Source organism: Myotis daubentonii, chromosome X (genome assembly GCF_963259705.1).
Source record: "Myotis daubentonii chromosome X, mMyoDau2.1, whole genome shotgun sequence".
NCBI classification, from domain to species: domain Eukaryota; kingdom Metazoa; phylum Chordata; class Mammalia; order Chiroptera; family Vespertilionidae; genus Myotis; species Myotis daubentonii.
Genome location: NC_081861.1, coordinates 128,251,713 through 128,265,964, shown reverse-complemented (window position 1 = coordinate 128,265,964; position 14,252 = coordinate 128,251,713). Strand labels below are relative to the sequence as shown.

General features: G+C 40.0%; 1 protein-coding gene and 1 non-coding gene across 8 annotated transcripts in view; one reads left to right on the top strand and one right to left on the bottom strand.

The window, feature by feature from the left end:
- RPS6KA3 (ribosomal protein S6 kinase A3) overlaps positions 1–14,252 on the bottom strand; it is a 133,232-nt gene that overhangs the window by 93,585 nt on the left and 25,395 nt on the right. For 6 of the 7 annotated variants that reach the window (XM_059678547.1, XM_059678550.1, XM_059678548.1 and 3 more), the window contains one exon: positions 8,896–8,952. In XM_059678547.1, the coding sequence (XP_059534530.1) occupies positions 8,896–8,952 (57 nt within the window). Of the gene's footprint in view, positions 1–8,895; positions 8,953–14,252 lie in introns of those variants that run through there. The other variant, XM_059678553.1, reaches the window with a different exon arrangement.
- LOC132225411 (small Cajal body-specific RNA 24) lies at positions 1,954–2,085 on the top strand. Its single transcript, XR_009450921.1, has one exon. It is a non-coding gene; the product is annotated as a small Cajal body-specific RNA 24 (non-coding RNA).

The following is a 14,252-nucleotide window of genomic DNA, read 5'->3' as shown; positions in this document are numbered from 1 at the left end:
AAATCTCACTATGAGCATAAAGAGAGGATAAGGGGGCAGCAGTACCAACATCCCAGGTGAAATCTTGCAGGAAGCAACAATACACCCTAGGTGGCATTTCTCATTTCCCTATCTAGACATTTTTTTTTTCTACTTAGCCTGGTGTTCTTTTTTACTAAGTCATATTTGTATAAAATGGTTTAAATGAAAAGACTCGTTTAGGTAAAGGGGTTATAACTTTCAATATGCCAGTATTTCAGGTTGACTCAATAAAACATTCATACTGGCACAGAACTTAATCAAATCAGTTTGCTCCCTTTCCAATATGGATTAGATCCCTCGAGCTGAAAAAAAGGGGGGGGGGCATTGTGATAAATAGACTAGAGCAGAAGAGAAACAATTTTGGATCTGAGGCACCATATAAGTTAGGCAAGCCATGATACAAAAAAGGGGGGAGGGGAGTTAAAAAGCTCTTAGGTATGAAGGAAAGGGACACTAGGAAGTGAAAGAATAGCCCTTAAAGATAGCCAAATATGTAGCAAAAGGAAACCTTGCACGCTCGGAAATGCTGACTATTATACACATACTCCATTTAATGCTACTATACAGAATGCTAATTATAATGCTACTTATATCAGAAATATTTTCCTTAGTGGCATGTACTTAATTCAACTACAGTATATTTTTTCCCATGCTCTAAGTGCTAAAATATACTCTCAGCCGATGAGAATTAGAAGAACAGACAATACTTTATACTAGTGATTTTCAACTGGTGTGCTGCAAGAGGTACACTTGTATGCTGAAAGAATTTTTAAAACATATAATACCTGACTATTTAGTCAGGGGTACTGACCTCTTTTCCCTTAGATTGTCAAATAAAAAATTGACAACTGCCAACACAATAATAGCAGTCCAGTGTGAATGAATCAAAATTGTACCTTTTTTTGTCAGATGAGCAAAAAATATATTTTGTGGCATGCTGCAGAATTATAGTAATTAGTCTATGTGTGCCATAAGATGAAAAAGGTTGAAATCACTGCTGTACATAATTAGTCAATAAGTGCCGTTAATGTACCACCCCACAAATGTTCCCTGCCAATGAGTGCACTATTATACTTCCTATGCTGAGCGGGTTCTTCACTGTCTATTGTCAGCTCTGCTAGGGCTCGCTTTCTGTGTTTGAGCCATGATGACTGCAAGAGGTATGCAAATGCATACTGGACTCATGGTTATGAGTATCATTTTGGATCTTCAAATCCAAGTTTTAAGGCAGCTTGAGGGAACCTTCAAGGACATGGAGGAAACCAGTGGACAACTGGGAACTGGTGAAATTCCCTGGATCTTCTGAAGGCCATCATATACATCACTACAGCCTTAGGGTAACTGTATTGTATAAACAGTAGCTGGAGTAACGGCATGCATGGAAGTTGGGAGAAACTACTGCTAAAGACCCATCATGACTTCAGAGGACTTGAACAGGGCACTGCTGGTGTATTCTTGCCTGTGTCCTTCATAAGGGTGCTGCTCTTAATCTGGCATTTAAAATATTCTCTAATCCAGCGGTTCTCAACCTGTGGGTCGCGACCCCTTTCGGGTTCGAACGACCCTTTCACAGGGGTCGCCTAAGACCATCGGAAAACACATATATAAGTACATATTGTTTTTGTGATTAATCACTATGCTTGAATTATGTTCAATTTGTAGCAATGAAAATACATCCTGCATATCAGATATTTACGATTCATAACAGTAGCAATATTACAGTTATGAAGTAGCAACGAAAATAATTTTATGGTTGGGGGTCACCACAACATGAGAAACTGTACTAAAGGGTCGCGGCATTAGGAAGGTTGAGAACCGCTGCTCTAATCTATCTTCACTTTACCTTTTTAAACCATTTTTATCACTACTACTTTTAACAAGCTTTCTCCAACCCTTGACAATCATGCATGTGACTTAATATAAGAACTACAGTGGACATTTACTTCAGCCAGTTTCTTCTTAAGGTGAAGAAAACTCTTTGTAAATGTCCTAGAGAAATATAGTAGCTTCTTTCTGTTCACCCTTTGCAAGTGGAAAGGGTGGATCGTTTCTCTATTGACATATTAAAAAAAAAAAGAACTACAAACACTGAGTTGATATATACAGTGTTTAGGACTACAGTAATATAATATTTACAAAGTTGATGTTATGAACAATTAATGTATGCATGGTCATTAGAAAGAATAATAAGGGGAAAAGAAGGATCAAAGGACCAAATTAAGAGAAAGTCCAATCATTTCACAATTTTGTCAGCCATAAAATAGATCCTAAGGGCTCTATTTTATCCTGGGTGAATAGTCTGAGAGAGCAGGCTCAGCCGCTGGAAGGAATAGGACAGGAAAAGTAACACTCGCTGGATTCTTACTTTGTGCTAAGTATTTATTTATCTCTTTTAACTCTCAAGTCCCAGAAGAATCTTCACCTGGTACTATAAGAACCATTAAGGGAACTATTTCTCACTAAGCAAGAAACTGCTTTAATGATTCTTAGATGACTATGGAGACCTAAACAGTCAAGACTCCCTATTTCTTCAGCATGGATCATGCAGAGCATGGAGTCTTCTGGCCAGCTAATAAAGGATGAAAAATTCTGGAGTCCAGGAAAGTATCTTGGCTTGAGGTGCTATACAGCACTCTACCTTCTGCTAGATAGTCTCTCTCCACAGCCCCACCAAAATAAAAGATAAAAATAACAAACTCTCCAGCAGGGAAAGAACAAGACATGGCTAGAGCTTGAGAAAATTCAACTAATTAGATATAAATATGAATTAATATGCAAACATTCCTGGGGGAGGGAAATGGGGTTTGGTGTTGACTATCCATTATATTCTAATATAAGCCAATTGAATGACAAATTTTCTTATATTTTATGAGATATGTGGAGGAAATAAAAGTTTTTATTTCAGGTGCTTAAAGAAAGGATCATGCCTTTAGGAAGCCAGAAGGAAAACAGCATTAAAATTACAAAGATAGAAGAGAAGTGGATCTAGGATATGGGAAGGAGTCAGATTGCAGGGCAAAGAATAAAGGAAAGAGAGGAAGAGAGGAGGTGCAAAGAAAGGGAGAATGCAGCCAAAATGGAATGGCTCCACTGCAAACAGAAACCAGGGGACATGTTCAAGGGACAACATGAGGAGCAGCTTAGTAAGCTTTTACTTGATCTCCCTATTTTCAGCCAGTAGCTCACCCCACCTCCTACTATGCCTGGGGTTTCCTAAGTCTGGAGTCTCTCTGGTTCATTTTTCCCTATGAAATACCTTTTGTCTTTTCTGGGGAGAGGAGAGAGTATAAACTCTTTATATAGTCATTCAACCAATCTCTGTTTTCAGCTGCGTGCCATATCTAGACTTTCCATAGTACCTGATAACATCATTCTTAAGCTCATCTGGAGCTTTGGGTCTCTGAATAAGGCTTACTTCCTGCTGATATACTCCTCTAAAAGTATTTAGGTCCTATAACTTCCTCTTGTTAGGACTCTTTTATCTTCTTTTCATAATTACATATCTTGATTCAATTACAGAAGTCTTCTAATTTCAAAGACCACATTTCTGTTTCTTATTGTTTTAGGTGATAATTTCTCAGAGGAGAAGAGGCCTAAAGCAGCTTTATCTTTCCACTTTAAAACTAAAAGTTTCCCTTATATGCTTTTGTGTCTCCAGCAACCTAATAGAGTTCTTGGCACCCAACAGACATTCATTAACTACTTGGTTAATGAACGATTACCCGTAGTTACAAACTAAGCTGCTGTAACAAAAAGATCTCCAAATGCAATGACTCAAACAGGATAAGTGCCTATTTTCCTCTCATGGAGCACTCCATAGGTAACAGGATAGGTTAGAGTGAAGAGGTGTTGCTAGATTATTAGGTCATTAAAGATGCAGGTTTCTTCTCTCTTGTTATCCTCCATCCATCTCATGATCTTGTCGTGGTCAAAACTGGCTAATCATTACACTCTGCATTCTAGCTCATGGAAAAGGAGCCGTTCAACCTACTAGAAAGCCTACCAGTTGACAAATTCCACACATACAATTATCTCATAGTTTCTATAGGCCAGGAATCTGGGCCAACAAACATGTCAGCTTGGAAGTAGATCCTTCTCCACATTAAGTTTCAGATGAGATTCTAGCCCTGGCCAACTGCTTGACTGCAGTCTGTGAGACTCTGACCCAAAAAACCCAGTTAAGCTGTACACAGATTCCTGGCCCACAGAAACTGTGAGATAATAAGTGCATGTTGTTTCAAGCTACTAAATTTGGGGTCATTTGTTATGCATCAAAAAGATAACTAATATGACATCTCAGTTTTCACTATTTAAATTATCAATAACTGACAAAATAAAAAAAATTAATTGTACATTAAAGGCAAATATAATTTTAAAGTATAAAGCTAACATATTTTGACAATCTTTTGGATTTAATGCCATTAAATATTAAATATTAGGCTTTTATGTTATACTTAAACCTAATTCCTATAATCTGGAATGCTCTGCTCAACTAAGATATTACCAGCAGTTCACCCACACTGCTGGTAATATCTTAGTTCTATACCTTTTCACCTTATCTTTAGAATGCAGTTTCTTCCACAGGTAAGTGTTACTAATGCCGTGAGTACTTTGAGGGAAAGAATGAGCCATGTAATATTGCAATGAAAAACTGCTTTGATTTTAGGCTAAAGAGAATAAAAAATTTGAAGGTTTGCCTTCCAAAAAGAATTGTTACATGAAGGAAAAAAAGGTAGTTGGTGGCAGAAAAATCAATATTAACATGTACTGATTGTTTTTATGTTTGCTTAAATGCCAATAAATATATACTCTGGATTAATGAAGTAAAATGCCTCAAATGTTTTGGGAGTTATAGAAATGTGACCAATGTGAAGGCAGCCGTGGGCACCAGACCCCATGTCCGGGTCCTGTGCTAGCCAAAGCATAATTCATGCATTCATTTAATTAACAAGCACTTATTGGGGTGCTGGATATAAAACAGGGAATAGGTGAGTGCCGCCCACGCGCGGCTGCCACCCGCTCGTGCTCGCCGGGAAACTACAGCTCCTGGCGGGCCCCGCGCCGTAAAACAGGGACTATATCAGACATGGTCACTGCTTCATGCAGCTCACAGTTTAGTAGGGAATATAAACAAATAAATAAGCAATAAAATCTAGTGTGGTGCTGCTATTTAGGGCATGCATGGACTGCTGTGGCAACACAAAGGAAAAACACTGAACTCAAGGTGAAAATGGAAGTGACAGTTGTATCAGGAAGATGTCTCAGTTGAAGAGATATCAAAACGTGGATCTGAAGGATGATCAGGAATTAACTGGAAGGGGGTGGTAAGGGAAAAAAAAATTCTGGGAGAGGGAATATCACCTCTGAAGGCCCAGGAGCAAAAGAGAACCCGATACATTTGAGTGATTAGACTTTCAGTACAGGGTAGATGTGTGTGTCCAGGGAGGATATAAAGAATTATGCAAGGCCTTATTATGCAGGACCTGGTAGGTCACACTGCAGAGTTTGGACTTTATTTAAAGACACAGCAGAGAAGACATCCCTCTTACAATATAACGAAACCTACAAAATTCTCAGAATTATCTTAATAAGAAATAGACAAAACTATATGCAAGAAACCATAAAATTTTGATAAAGGTTATAAAAGAATATCAAAATAAATGAATGTCCTTGGATGTGAAGACTCAATATTATTAAAATATTATTATTTACAGTAACTGAAACTGTATGTGAAGTCAAAATCTTCAGAGATGTTGTAGGTTGAATTATGTCCTCCAAAAGGTATGTTCAATATTCCCTATGCTATACTTTACATGGTGTCACATGGGTACTAGATTTCTTGGGGTTATCACTCTGTAAGCGGTATATAAATGTCTAATCACTATGCTGAATACCTGAAACTAATATAATATAGTATGTCAAATATAATTGAAAAAGAATCCTAGCCAGCATGACTCACTGGTTGAACACTGACCTATGAACCAGGAAGTCAAGGTTCGATTCCTGGTCAGGGCAAATGCCCAGATTGCAGGCTCAGTGCCCAGTGTGGGGCATGCATGAGTCAGTCAATCAATGATTCTCTCTCATCATTGATGTTTCTATCTCTCTCTCTCCTTTCCTCTCTGAAATCAATAAAAATATATTTAAAAAAAAGAAAAAGAAAATTTTAAAAACTGTTAAAAAGGTATGTTCAAGTTCTAATCCACTGTACCTGTGAATGTGATCTTATTTGAAAATAGGGTCTTTGCAGATATAATATTAAGATGAGGTCAAACTGGAGTTGGATGAGCCCTAAACCAATAGACTGCTGTCTTTATAAGAGGAAAATCTGGATACACAGACACATAGGGAGAATGCCATGTGACAATGGAGGTAGAGGTTGGAGTGATGTGTTTTACACCACCCAGCTTGTGGTACTTTATTAGGGCAGTCTTACGAAACTGATACAATTGGGTATACAGCAATTTTATATATGATAAAAGAAGGATCTTAAATGAGTGGGAATGAATTTTTTTTAAAGTATGTTTTTATTTCGGAGAGAAGAAGGGAGAGAGAGATAGAGAGAGAGAGAGAGAGAGAATCATCAATGATGAGAGAGAATCATTGATCGGCTGCCGCATGCACTCTCCCCAACTGGGAATCAAGCCCACAACCCGGGCATGTGCCCTGACCAGGAATAGAACCATGACCTCCTGGTTCATAGGTCCACACTCAACCACTTAGCCAGACCAGCTGGGTGAATGTGTTTTATGTATTCAATAAGTAGAGATTAGGGCAACAGGGTATTATTTAGAAAGGCGGGTTAGGTTTCTACGTCACAGTAGGTACTAAAATTCCAAGTAGATCACAGAGCTAAATGCTAAAAATAAACCCATAAAAGTGGTAGATGAAAATGTAAGAGACTATATTTAAGACCTTGGTGCAAGAAAGGATTTTTTAACCAAAACATGAAACCCAGTAGCCAGATCTGATTCCTCAAAAATGAAAACTTCTGTACATATGCAATAACGGACAACATAATCAATCTTAAAAAATAGGGAGAAAATATTTGTAACATATGTTATAAACGTGGAGTTAATATCCAGAATATATACAGAAATACTACAGATCATAAGGAGACAAGTATCCCCAAAGAAAATTGGACCAACACAAAAATACAAAAGCCAATAATGCATGGATACTCAACTTCACTAATAATCAAATGAGATGCAAACTGAATGAGAAAGTGTTATTTACTTAAAGTGGCCCAAATTAAAAATAATTTCTGATAATATCCAATGTTGAATATCCTGATTGACCATACCCTATTCAACATGGAATTAAGTTTTTGTTTGATGGGCAATTTGGCAGTGTCTACTGAGATTTATATGTTCATACCCTTTGTTCCAGCTCATTCTTTTCTAAGACTACTAGTCTCCCAGTGCACGAATTTGTGCACATTGAAAAGAAATTAATTAGTAGAAATATTTTAATATCACTATTTGCCCTTTCTCTATAATAGAAGTATCAACCAAATTCATGATCGACAATGACAGATCGGAACACAAGTGTGCGATTGGCACCAGTGAGAGCTTTATATGTATCACACATGCGCGAGTCAACTTAGCCTTTTATAGATATAGAACAAACTTGCCTAATTAGACCTGCTTTCTGATTTAGCTAAACTTTTTCCAGCCCAGTGAAGCACCCCGACTTCTCTTTCAGGTAATTGTCAGCAACACAGCAGTAAATATCAACATGAAGCAGATTATTATTATAGATCATGCAGGGAGAACAAAGGGTAAAATATTTAACTGCAGCAGTGTTTGACTATATTCTGCACAGTGAGAAAACTTGAAGTCATTTTCAAGGTTCACCATTTCTTACTTTTCAGTTGGGTCAACTTTCTAAATTTCCATTTTCCAGCTAATGAAAAGAAAATAGGTTTCTATCGAGTCTCCTATCTACCTACTCCAGGACCTCTGTGAGGATCAAATGAGATGAGGCAGGGGAAAATGCTTTACAGACATTTGGTTACAGTGTAAAGTGTTTCCACCTGGCTATAAAGCAAGTCATGTTCTGGGCTGAAGAAACTCCATGGAGGCTCGTCGCTAGAGAGAGGAAGCTGGGCATTGCTACATGACATCATTACCCAGACACTTAGCATATTAGCCTTTTATATATAGACTAGAGGCCTGATGCACGAAATTCATGCAAGAGTAGGTCTTCCCTCCCCCGGCTGCCAGCACTGGCTTCCCTCTGGCACTGGGGACCCAGGCTTCCCTTGCAGCCCCAGCTTTGTCTGGAAGGACATCTGGCCTAATTAGCATATTATGCTTTTATTATTATAGATATCCTACTAAAACACAAGTTCCCAAAAATAAATAGGGGAAAATTACATTAAGTATAGGACATGCATAAAACAGTGTTATGCAACCATTTAAAATATGTACATCTACATTTTTGTCATAAAAGATGTTTAAGATATTAAATGAATATGAATTGCAGAATATATGTATTTTATAAATATCAGCAATAATTGTCTTATGTGCAGAACAAAAAGAAAATAACTGAGCTGTAACATGGTTATCTTGCATGATATGAGACAATCTATTTACTACTCTCCAATAAATCTATGATTTGGTTTAAAAATTAAGCTTTAAAGTACTAATGAAAACTTTGAATAATATGAGAGCAATTGTTTTCATTCTTTTAAAATCAGTTTCTAAATGTCACTGGCATATTCAAAAATGAATTTTGGGAAAATTCATGTGAAAGAATCAACAGTTTTCTAATACCATAAGATCATTATTTTGCTCAGTTTAAAAGTATGAATACTTAAATTTTATGGTACTTGATTTATCTATATCCCTTATTATGTAAAATTTTACTTACAGTTTGTGGATTAATCTCTTCCTCTCCCATAGGTTCATCCATAATTTGCTGTCCATTCTGTGAAAAGCATAGCAAGTAGAAAGTTACCAAAGCAGATCTTATATCAGTTAAAGTTAAATGAAGGCAGACAAAACAAAATCACATAGGAATATTTTTACCCCTAAAGGGTTCTAATGAAGTACAGAACAACTATATAAGTAAGCAGTTGCCAATTTGCAACAGGGCTGTGCTTCAAAAGTTAACATGTAAATTGTTTATTTTAAACTATAAAAACATTTTTCAATGGAAATGATATAATAAATGATAATTACCTTTCCAGGTGAGCTCTTGAATTTATTTTAATAGTTAAATGCATTACAAATGATCTTATTCAAACCTCACCAAACTTCATTTACAACACTTTCTATGGGAAAAACATTCTAAATTCCAACTCCATTGATAATTAATCAGGGCAACTGATTAATTATTTCAGGGGGAAATTAAGCTAGATCTCTATATCAAAATAGATTCCCGATGGATTAAACATGTAAATGTTAAAAAAAATTCAACAGTGCTGTCAAATCTTTGAGGGAAAAAGGTGGGGGTGGCTGGGTGGGTGGGAAGAGATTAACCAAAGAACTTATATGCATATATGCCTAACCCATGGACACAGACAATAGTGTGGTGAAGGCCTGGGGGGATGGGTGCAGGGTGGAGGGGGTCAATGGGGAAAAATGGGACATCTGTAATACTTTCAACAATAAAGATAAATTTTAAAACATGTAAAAAAGAAAACTATACAAGTATTAGAAGAAAATACAGGTGAATAATACTTATGGGGTAAGTAGGGTGAAAGTAATAAAGAAAAAAACTTCTACTAGACACAAAAAAGTTAAAAGACAAATTGATTACAAAAAATTAAAAGCAACATATGACAAAAGGTTGGTATCCTCAATACATAAGAGCTTTGTTTTACAAACCTGTAAGAAAAATGATGAACCTCAACAGAAAAGAGCAATAAGGGAAAAAAGTGTTCAGCCTTAATACTAATCAAGGAAATGCATTTAACCAAAAGATACCTCTGCCTTTCAAATTGGTAACGATTTACAGAAAAAAACCACTAGCATTAATATGGGGGAAAGAGCACTCAGGATATACTGCTAGAGAAAGTGTAAATCAGCTCAACCTTTCAGGAAGGCAATATAAGTCTGTATTAAAAACGGCCCATCATTTCGACTTTTTTTTTTTTTAAAACAATGGACAAGTGTGCTTAGATGTACATACAAGAATGCTCACCATAACTTTTTCCAAAAAGAACTCCCAATTGGAAATCTAATTTCCTAACAATAGAGAACTAGTTAAATATATTTGGTACATCCACATTATGGAATACTATGCAGTCATTAAAAATGATGATAAAGATGTAAATTTATTGACATGAAAAGACAGTCACATGTAATAAGTGAAAAAGCAGTTTACAAAACAATATGGATTGTAATGATCCCATTTTAAATAAATATATACATGTTCCAATGTATATATTTCTATGGGAAAAACTCTGGAAGGATATACATCAAAATGTTAACAATGACTATCTCTGGGTGGTAGAATTTTAGACAATTTAAATTGTTTGTTTTTGCTTGTTTGAATTTTCTAATGTTTCTACAATGAATATGTATAATTTGTGTAATTTAAAACAAAATAAAACAAAACCAGAGTCAGGAACATATAGTGTCTTCTCCAGTTCCCTCACTGGAAAAAGGTGTACATTCCCTTGACCACTTGTTAATTCAGCAAATGGACAAGAATCTAAGCTAACCATCTTTGGAGCACTATCAACTAGAAAATAAAAGGTAACCCACCCACTACTCTATACTCCTCATGAGTCAGCTGCTCTGAATTTGAATTCCTTTCTCTATTCTCCCCATCCCTATTCATCCATCCATCCATCCATCCATCCATCCATCCATCCATCCATCCATCCATTTCATTTTATTCTTGCTATGTTCTAGGCACCAAGCTGGAGATGAAAGGTTAACAAACATGCCCCCCATCATAGAGATCCATCCTAGAGGATCTCACAGTTCTACTAACCCATAAAAAGGGTATCTTACATTTTAAAACACTCACAGAATATGTTCCTATATTAGGAAATGCCTATACAATATTACAAAGCACAGAAATGGTGCCAAAATGCAGAAAAGGGGAGGCAGGTATAAGATCTTTATTTTCCTAAGACACTTTCAGAGGCCCATTTCTATGGTAAAGACTCAACTCCATGATACATCTTTCTCCTAAAAGCCACAACCATATATTCAACTGAACACTGATTATTTTTATTTGGGCATCCCAGATAAAATTAAAACTAGATCTTAAAAGAACACTGGCTTTGGAGTCAGAAACCTAGATCAGATTTCTGTTCTTGCACTAATTATGAAGCATTAGATATATGATTTAAACTATCTAAGCTTTAGTTTCTTCATTTGGAAAATAAAGATTGAAAAGTCTTATCTTCAGAGAATTCTGAAGACTAAATGAGATAATGATATCAAACCCTAAGCACTGTGCCTTGCATTTAGTAAACAATCAATTTTAGCTATTTTAATTCTGTCCAAAATTAAATTCAATCACCCCCTCTGTGGCCCACCAATCTGCTACTTCTCCTGTGTTTGGTATCTTAGTGAATGTTATCATTATTCATCTAGTAACCCAAACTAGACTTTTTCATTAATTGTACAGAGTTCTTTTTCTATAATAATCTGCTCAACATCTCTCCTAATATTAGGCTTTTAGAACCCAGGTCTAACTAGAGCTACACTTATATTTTCCATGGGAATATAATTTGAGAACCATCTGCTCCTTGCGACTTTCATGTATGCAAAACAAGAATCACAACTTATAACTTACTTTTAAGGCAAACTGGTACAGCAGAAACAACATTAAACTTGGAATTGGTGGACCAGGTGTAGATTCCTAGGTCTGCCACTTATAAGGTTTTTTTGGGGAAATTGAAATTTTCTCCTATCCTGTTACTTTATCTGTTCAAAATGAGGATACTTGCCCTGTCTACCCAATGGGTCATTGTTAGGCTCAAAACTGAGTTAACTCATAAGAAAGCAGTCTATAAAGAGCTATCTATACCAATGCAAATAACTATTAAGGTGAGGTAGATTATTGAGGATAAAATAATCCTATACTAATAAAAGAGAAAAATGGTAATTGGCGTACAACCGATACCTTTTTCATTGGCTAATCAGTGAGATATGCAAACTAACTGTCAGCCAAGATGGCGGCTGGCAGCCAGGCAGCTGAGAACAGGAGGCTTGGTTGCCCCAGCGATGGAGAAAGTCAAGGGTCCCCGCAGCTGCCGGGCTCTGAGCTCCTGAAGCAACAACTCCAAAAGATACAATGTTTCAATTATAGAAGCTAAAAGATGGCGGTTAATTTGCATACTCAGGCTCCAAGCAGAGCGAAGCCAAACAGCCCTGAAGCAGCAGAGCAGAGAGGCCTCAGGGCCTGGAATCAGCAGAGTCGAGAGGCCTCCCGCCCCGAGATCAGCAGAGGCCAGAGTCGGCCCAGCCCTGCAATCAGGGAGGCGAGAGTTGGCCCAGCCCCGCGATCAGCAGTGCCTAGAGGCCCCCCAGCCCCGGTGATCAGCGGAGCTGAGAGGCCTCCCAGCCCAGGTGATCAGCAGAGTCGAGAGGCCTCCCAGCGCAGGTGATCAGCAGAGCCCAGAGGCCTCCCGGACCCATGATAAGCAGAGCCAAGAGGCCTCCCAGCCCCGGTGATCAGCGGAGCCGAGAGGCCTCCCAGCCCTGGTGATCAGCGGAGTCGGAGGCCCCGCGATCAGCGGAGCCAAGAGGCCTCCCAGCCCCGGTGATCAGCGGAGCCAAGAGGCCTCCCAGCCCGGTGATCAGCGGAGTCGGAGGCCCCACGATCAGCGGAGCCAAGAGGCCTCCGGGCCCCGCAATCAGCGGAGTCAGAGGCCCCGCGATCAGCGGAGCCAAGAGGCCTCCCAGCCCCGGTGATCAGCGGAGTCCAGAGGCCTCCCAGCCCAGGTGATCAGCGGAGCCCAGAGGCCTCCCGGACCCATGATCAGCGGAGCCGAGAGGCCTCCGAGCCCCGGTGATCAGCAGAGTCGGAGGCCCCGCGATCAGCGGAGCCAAGAGGCCTCCCGGCCCCGCGATCAGCAGAGTCGGAGGCCCCGCGATCAGCGGAGCCAAGAGGCCTCCCAGCCCCGGTGATCAGCGGAGCCAAGAGGCCTCCCAGACCCATGATCAGCGGAGCCAAGAGGCCTCCCAGCCCCGGTGATCAGCGGAGTCGGAGGCCCCACGATCAGCGGAGCCAAGAGGCCTCCGGGCCCCGCGATCAGCGGAGTCGGAGGCCCCGCGATCAGCGGAGCCAAGAGGCCTCCCAGCCCAGGTGATCAGCGGAGCCGAGAGGCCTCCCAGCCCCGGTGATCAGCGGAGCCCAGAGGCCTCCCAGCCCCGGTGATCAGCAGAGCCCAGAGGCCTCCCGGACCCATGATCAGCAGAGCCGAGAGGCCTCCCAGCCAGGTTATCAGCAGCCGAGAGTCCTCCTGGCTAGAGATCAGCGGAGCCGAGAGGCCTCCAGGCCCCAGTTATCAGCGGAGCCGAGAGGCCTACAGGCCATGGTTATCAGCAGCCGAGAGGCCTCCAGGCCAGGGATCAGGGGAGCCGAGAGGTGACCTGGCCCTGGGATCAGCAGAGCAGCGAGGCCTCCCAGCACCGGGATCAGTGTGACAGGGTGCGGAGCCCCAACCCTCTGATTGGCCCTGCTCTGTGTGTGACAGGGTACAGAGCCCCAACCCCCCTGATGGGCCCTGCTCTGTGCATGACAGGGGGCGGTGCCCCAACTCCCCAATCGGCCCTGCTCTGAGCCCAACCAGGGGCTGCACCTAGGGATTGGGCCTGCCCTCTGCCACCCGGGAGCAGGCCTAAGCCAGCAGGTCGTTATCTCCCGAGGGGTCCCAGACTGCGAGAGGGCACAGGCCGGGCTGAGGGCCCCCCCACCCCCCGAGTGCACACATTTTTGTGCACCGGGCCTCTAGTACTCCATAAAGTCCTTTTGATCTTAGAATAAAAAGAAGTTTAGGATTTGTAAGGGATCTTGAAAGTCTTCTGTTCCAAATATACATCATATGCTTTGGCTCTTTCTATCCCATTCTCATCTATATTTGAACACTATCAAGACAAGAATGTACTACTTTACCAGGCAGCCTACTACACCATCTGAGAAAAAGTGTTGGTTGCTAGAAAAAATTCATTACATAGTAACTTTCCTCAGCAACAAATTCCCTTTAAGAGGATTACTAATATATGATGGCTAACTTGCCTGCACCATATCTGAAAAGTCAT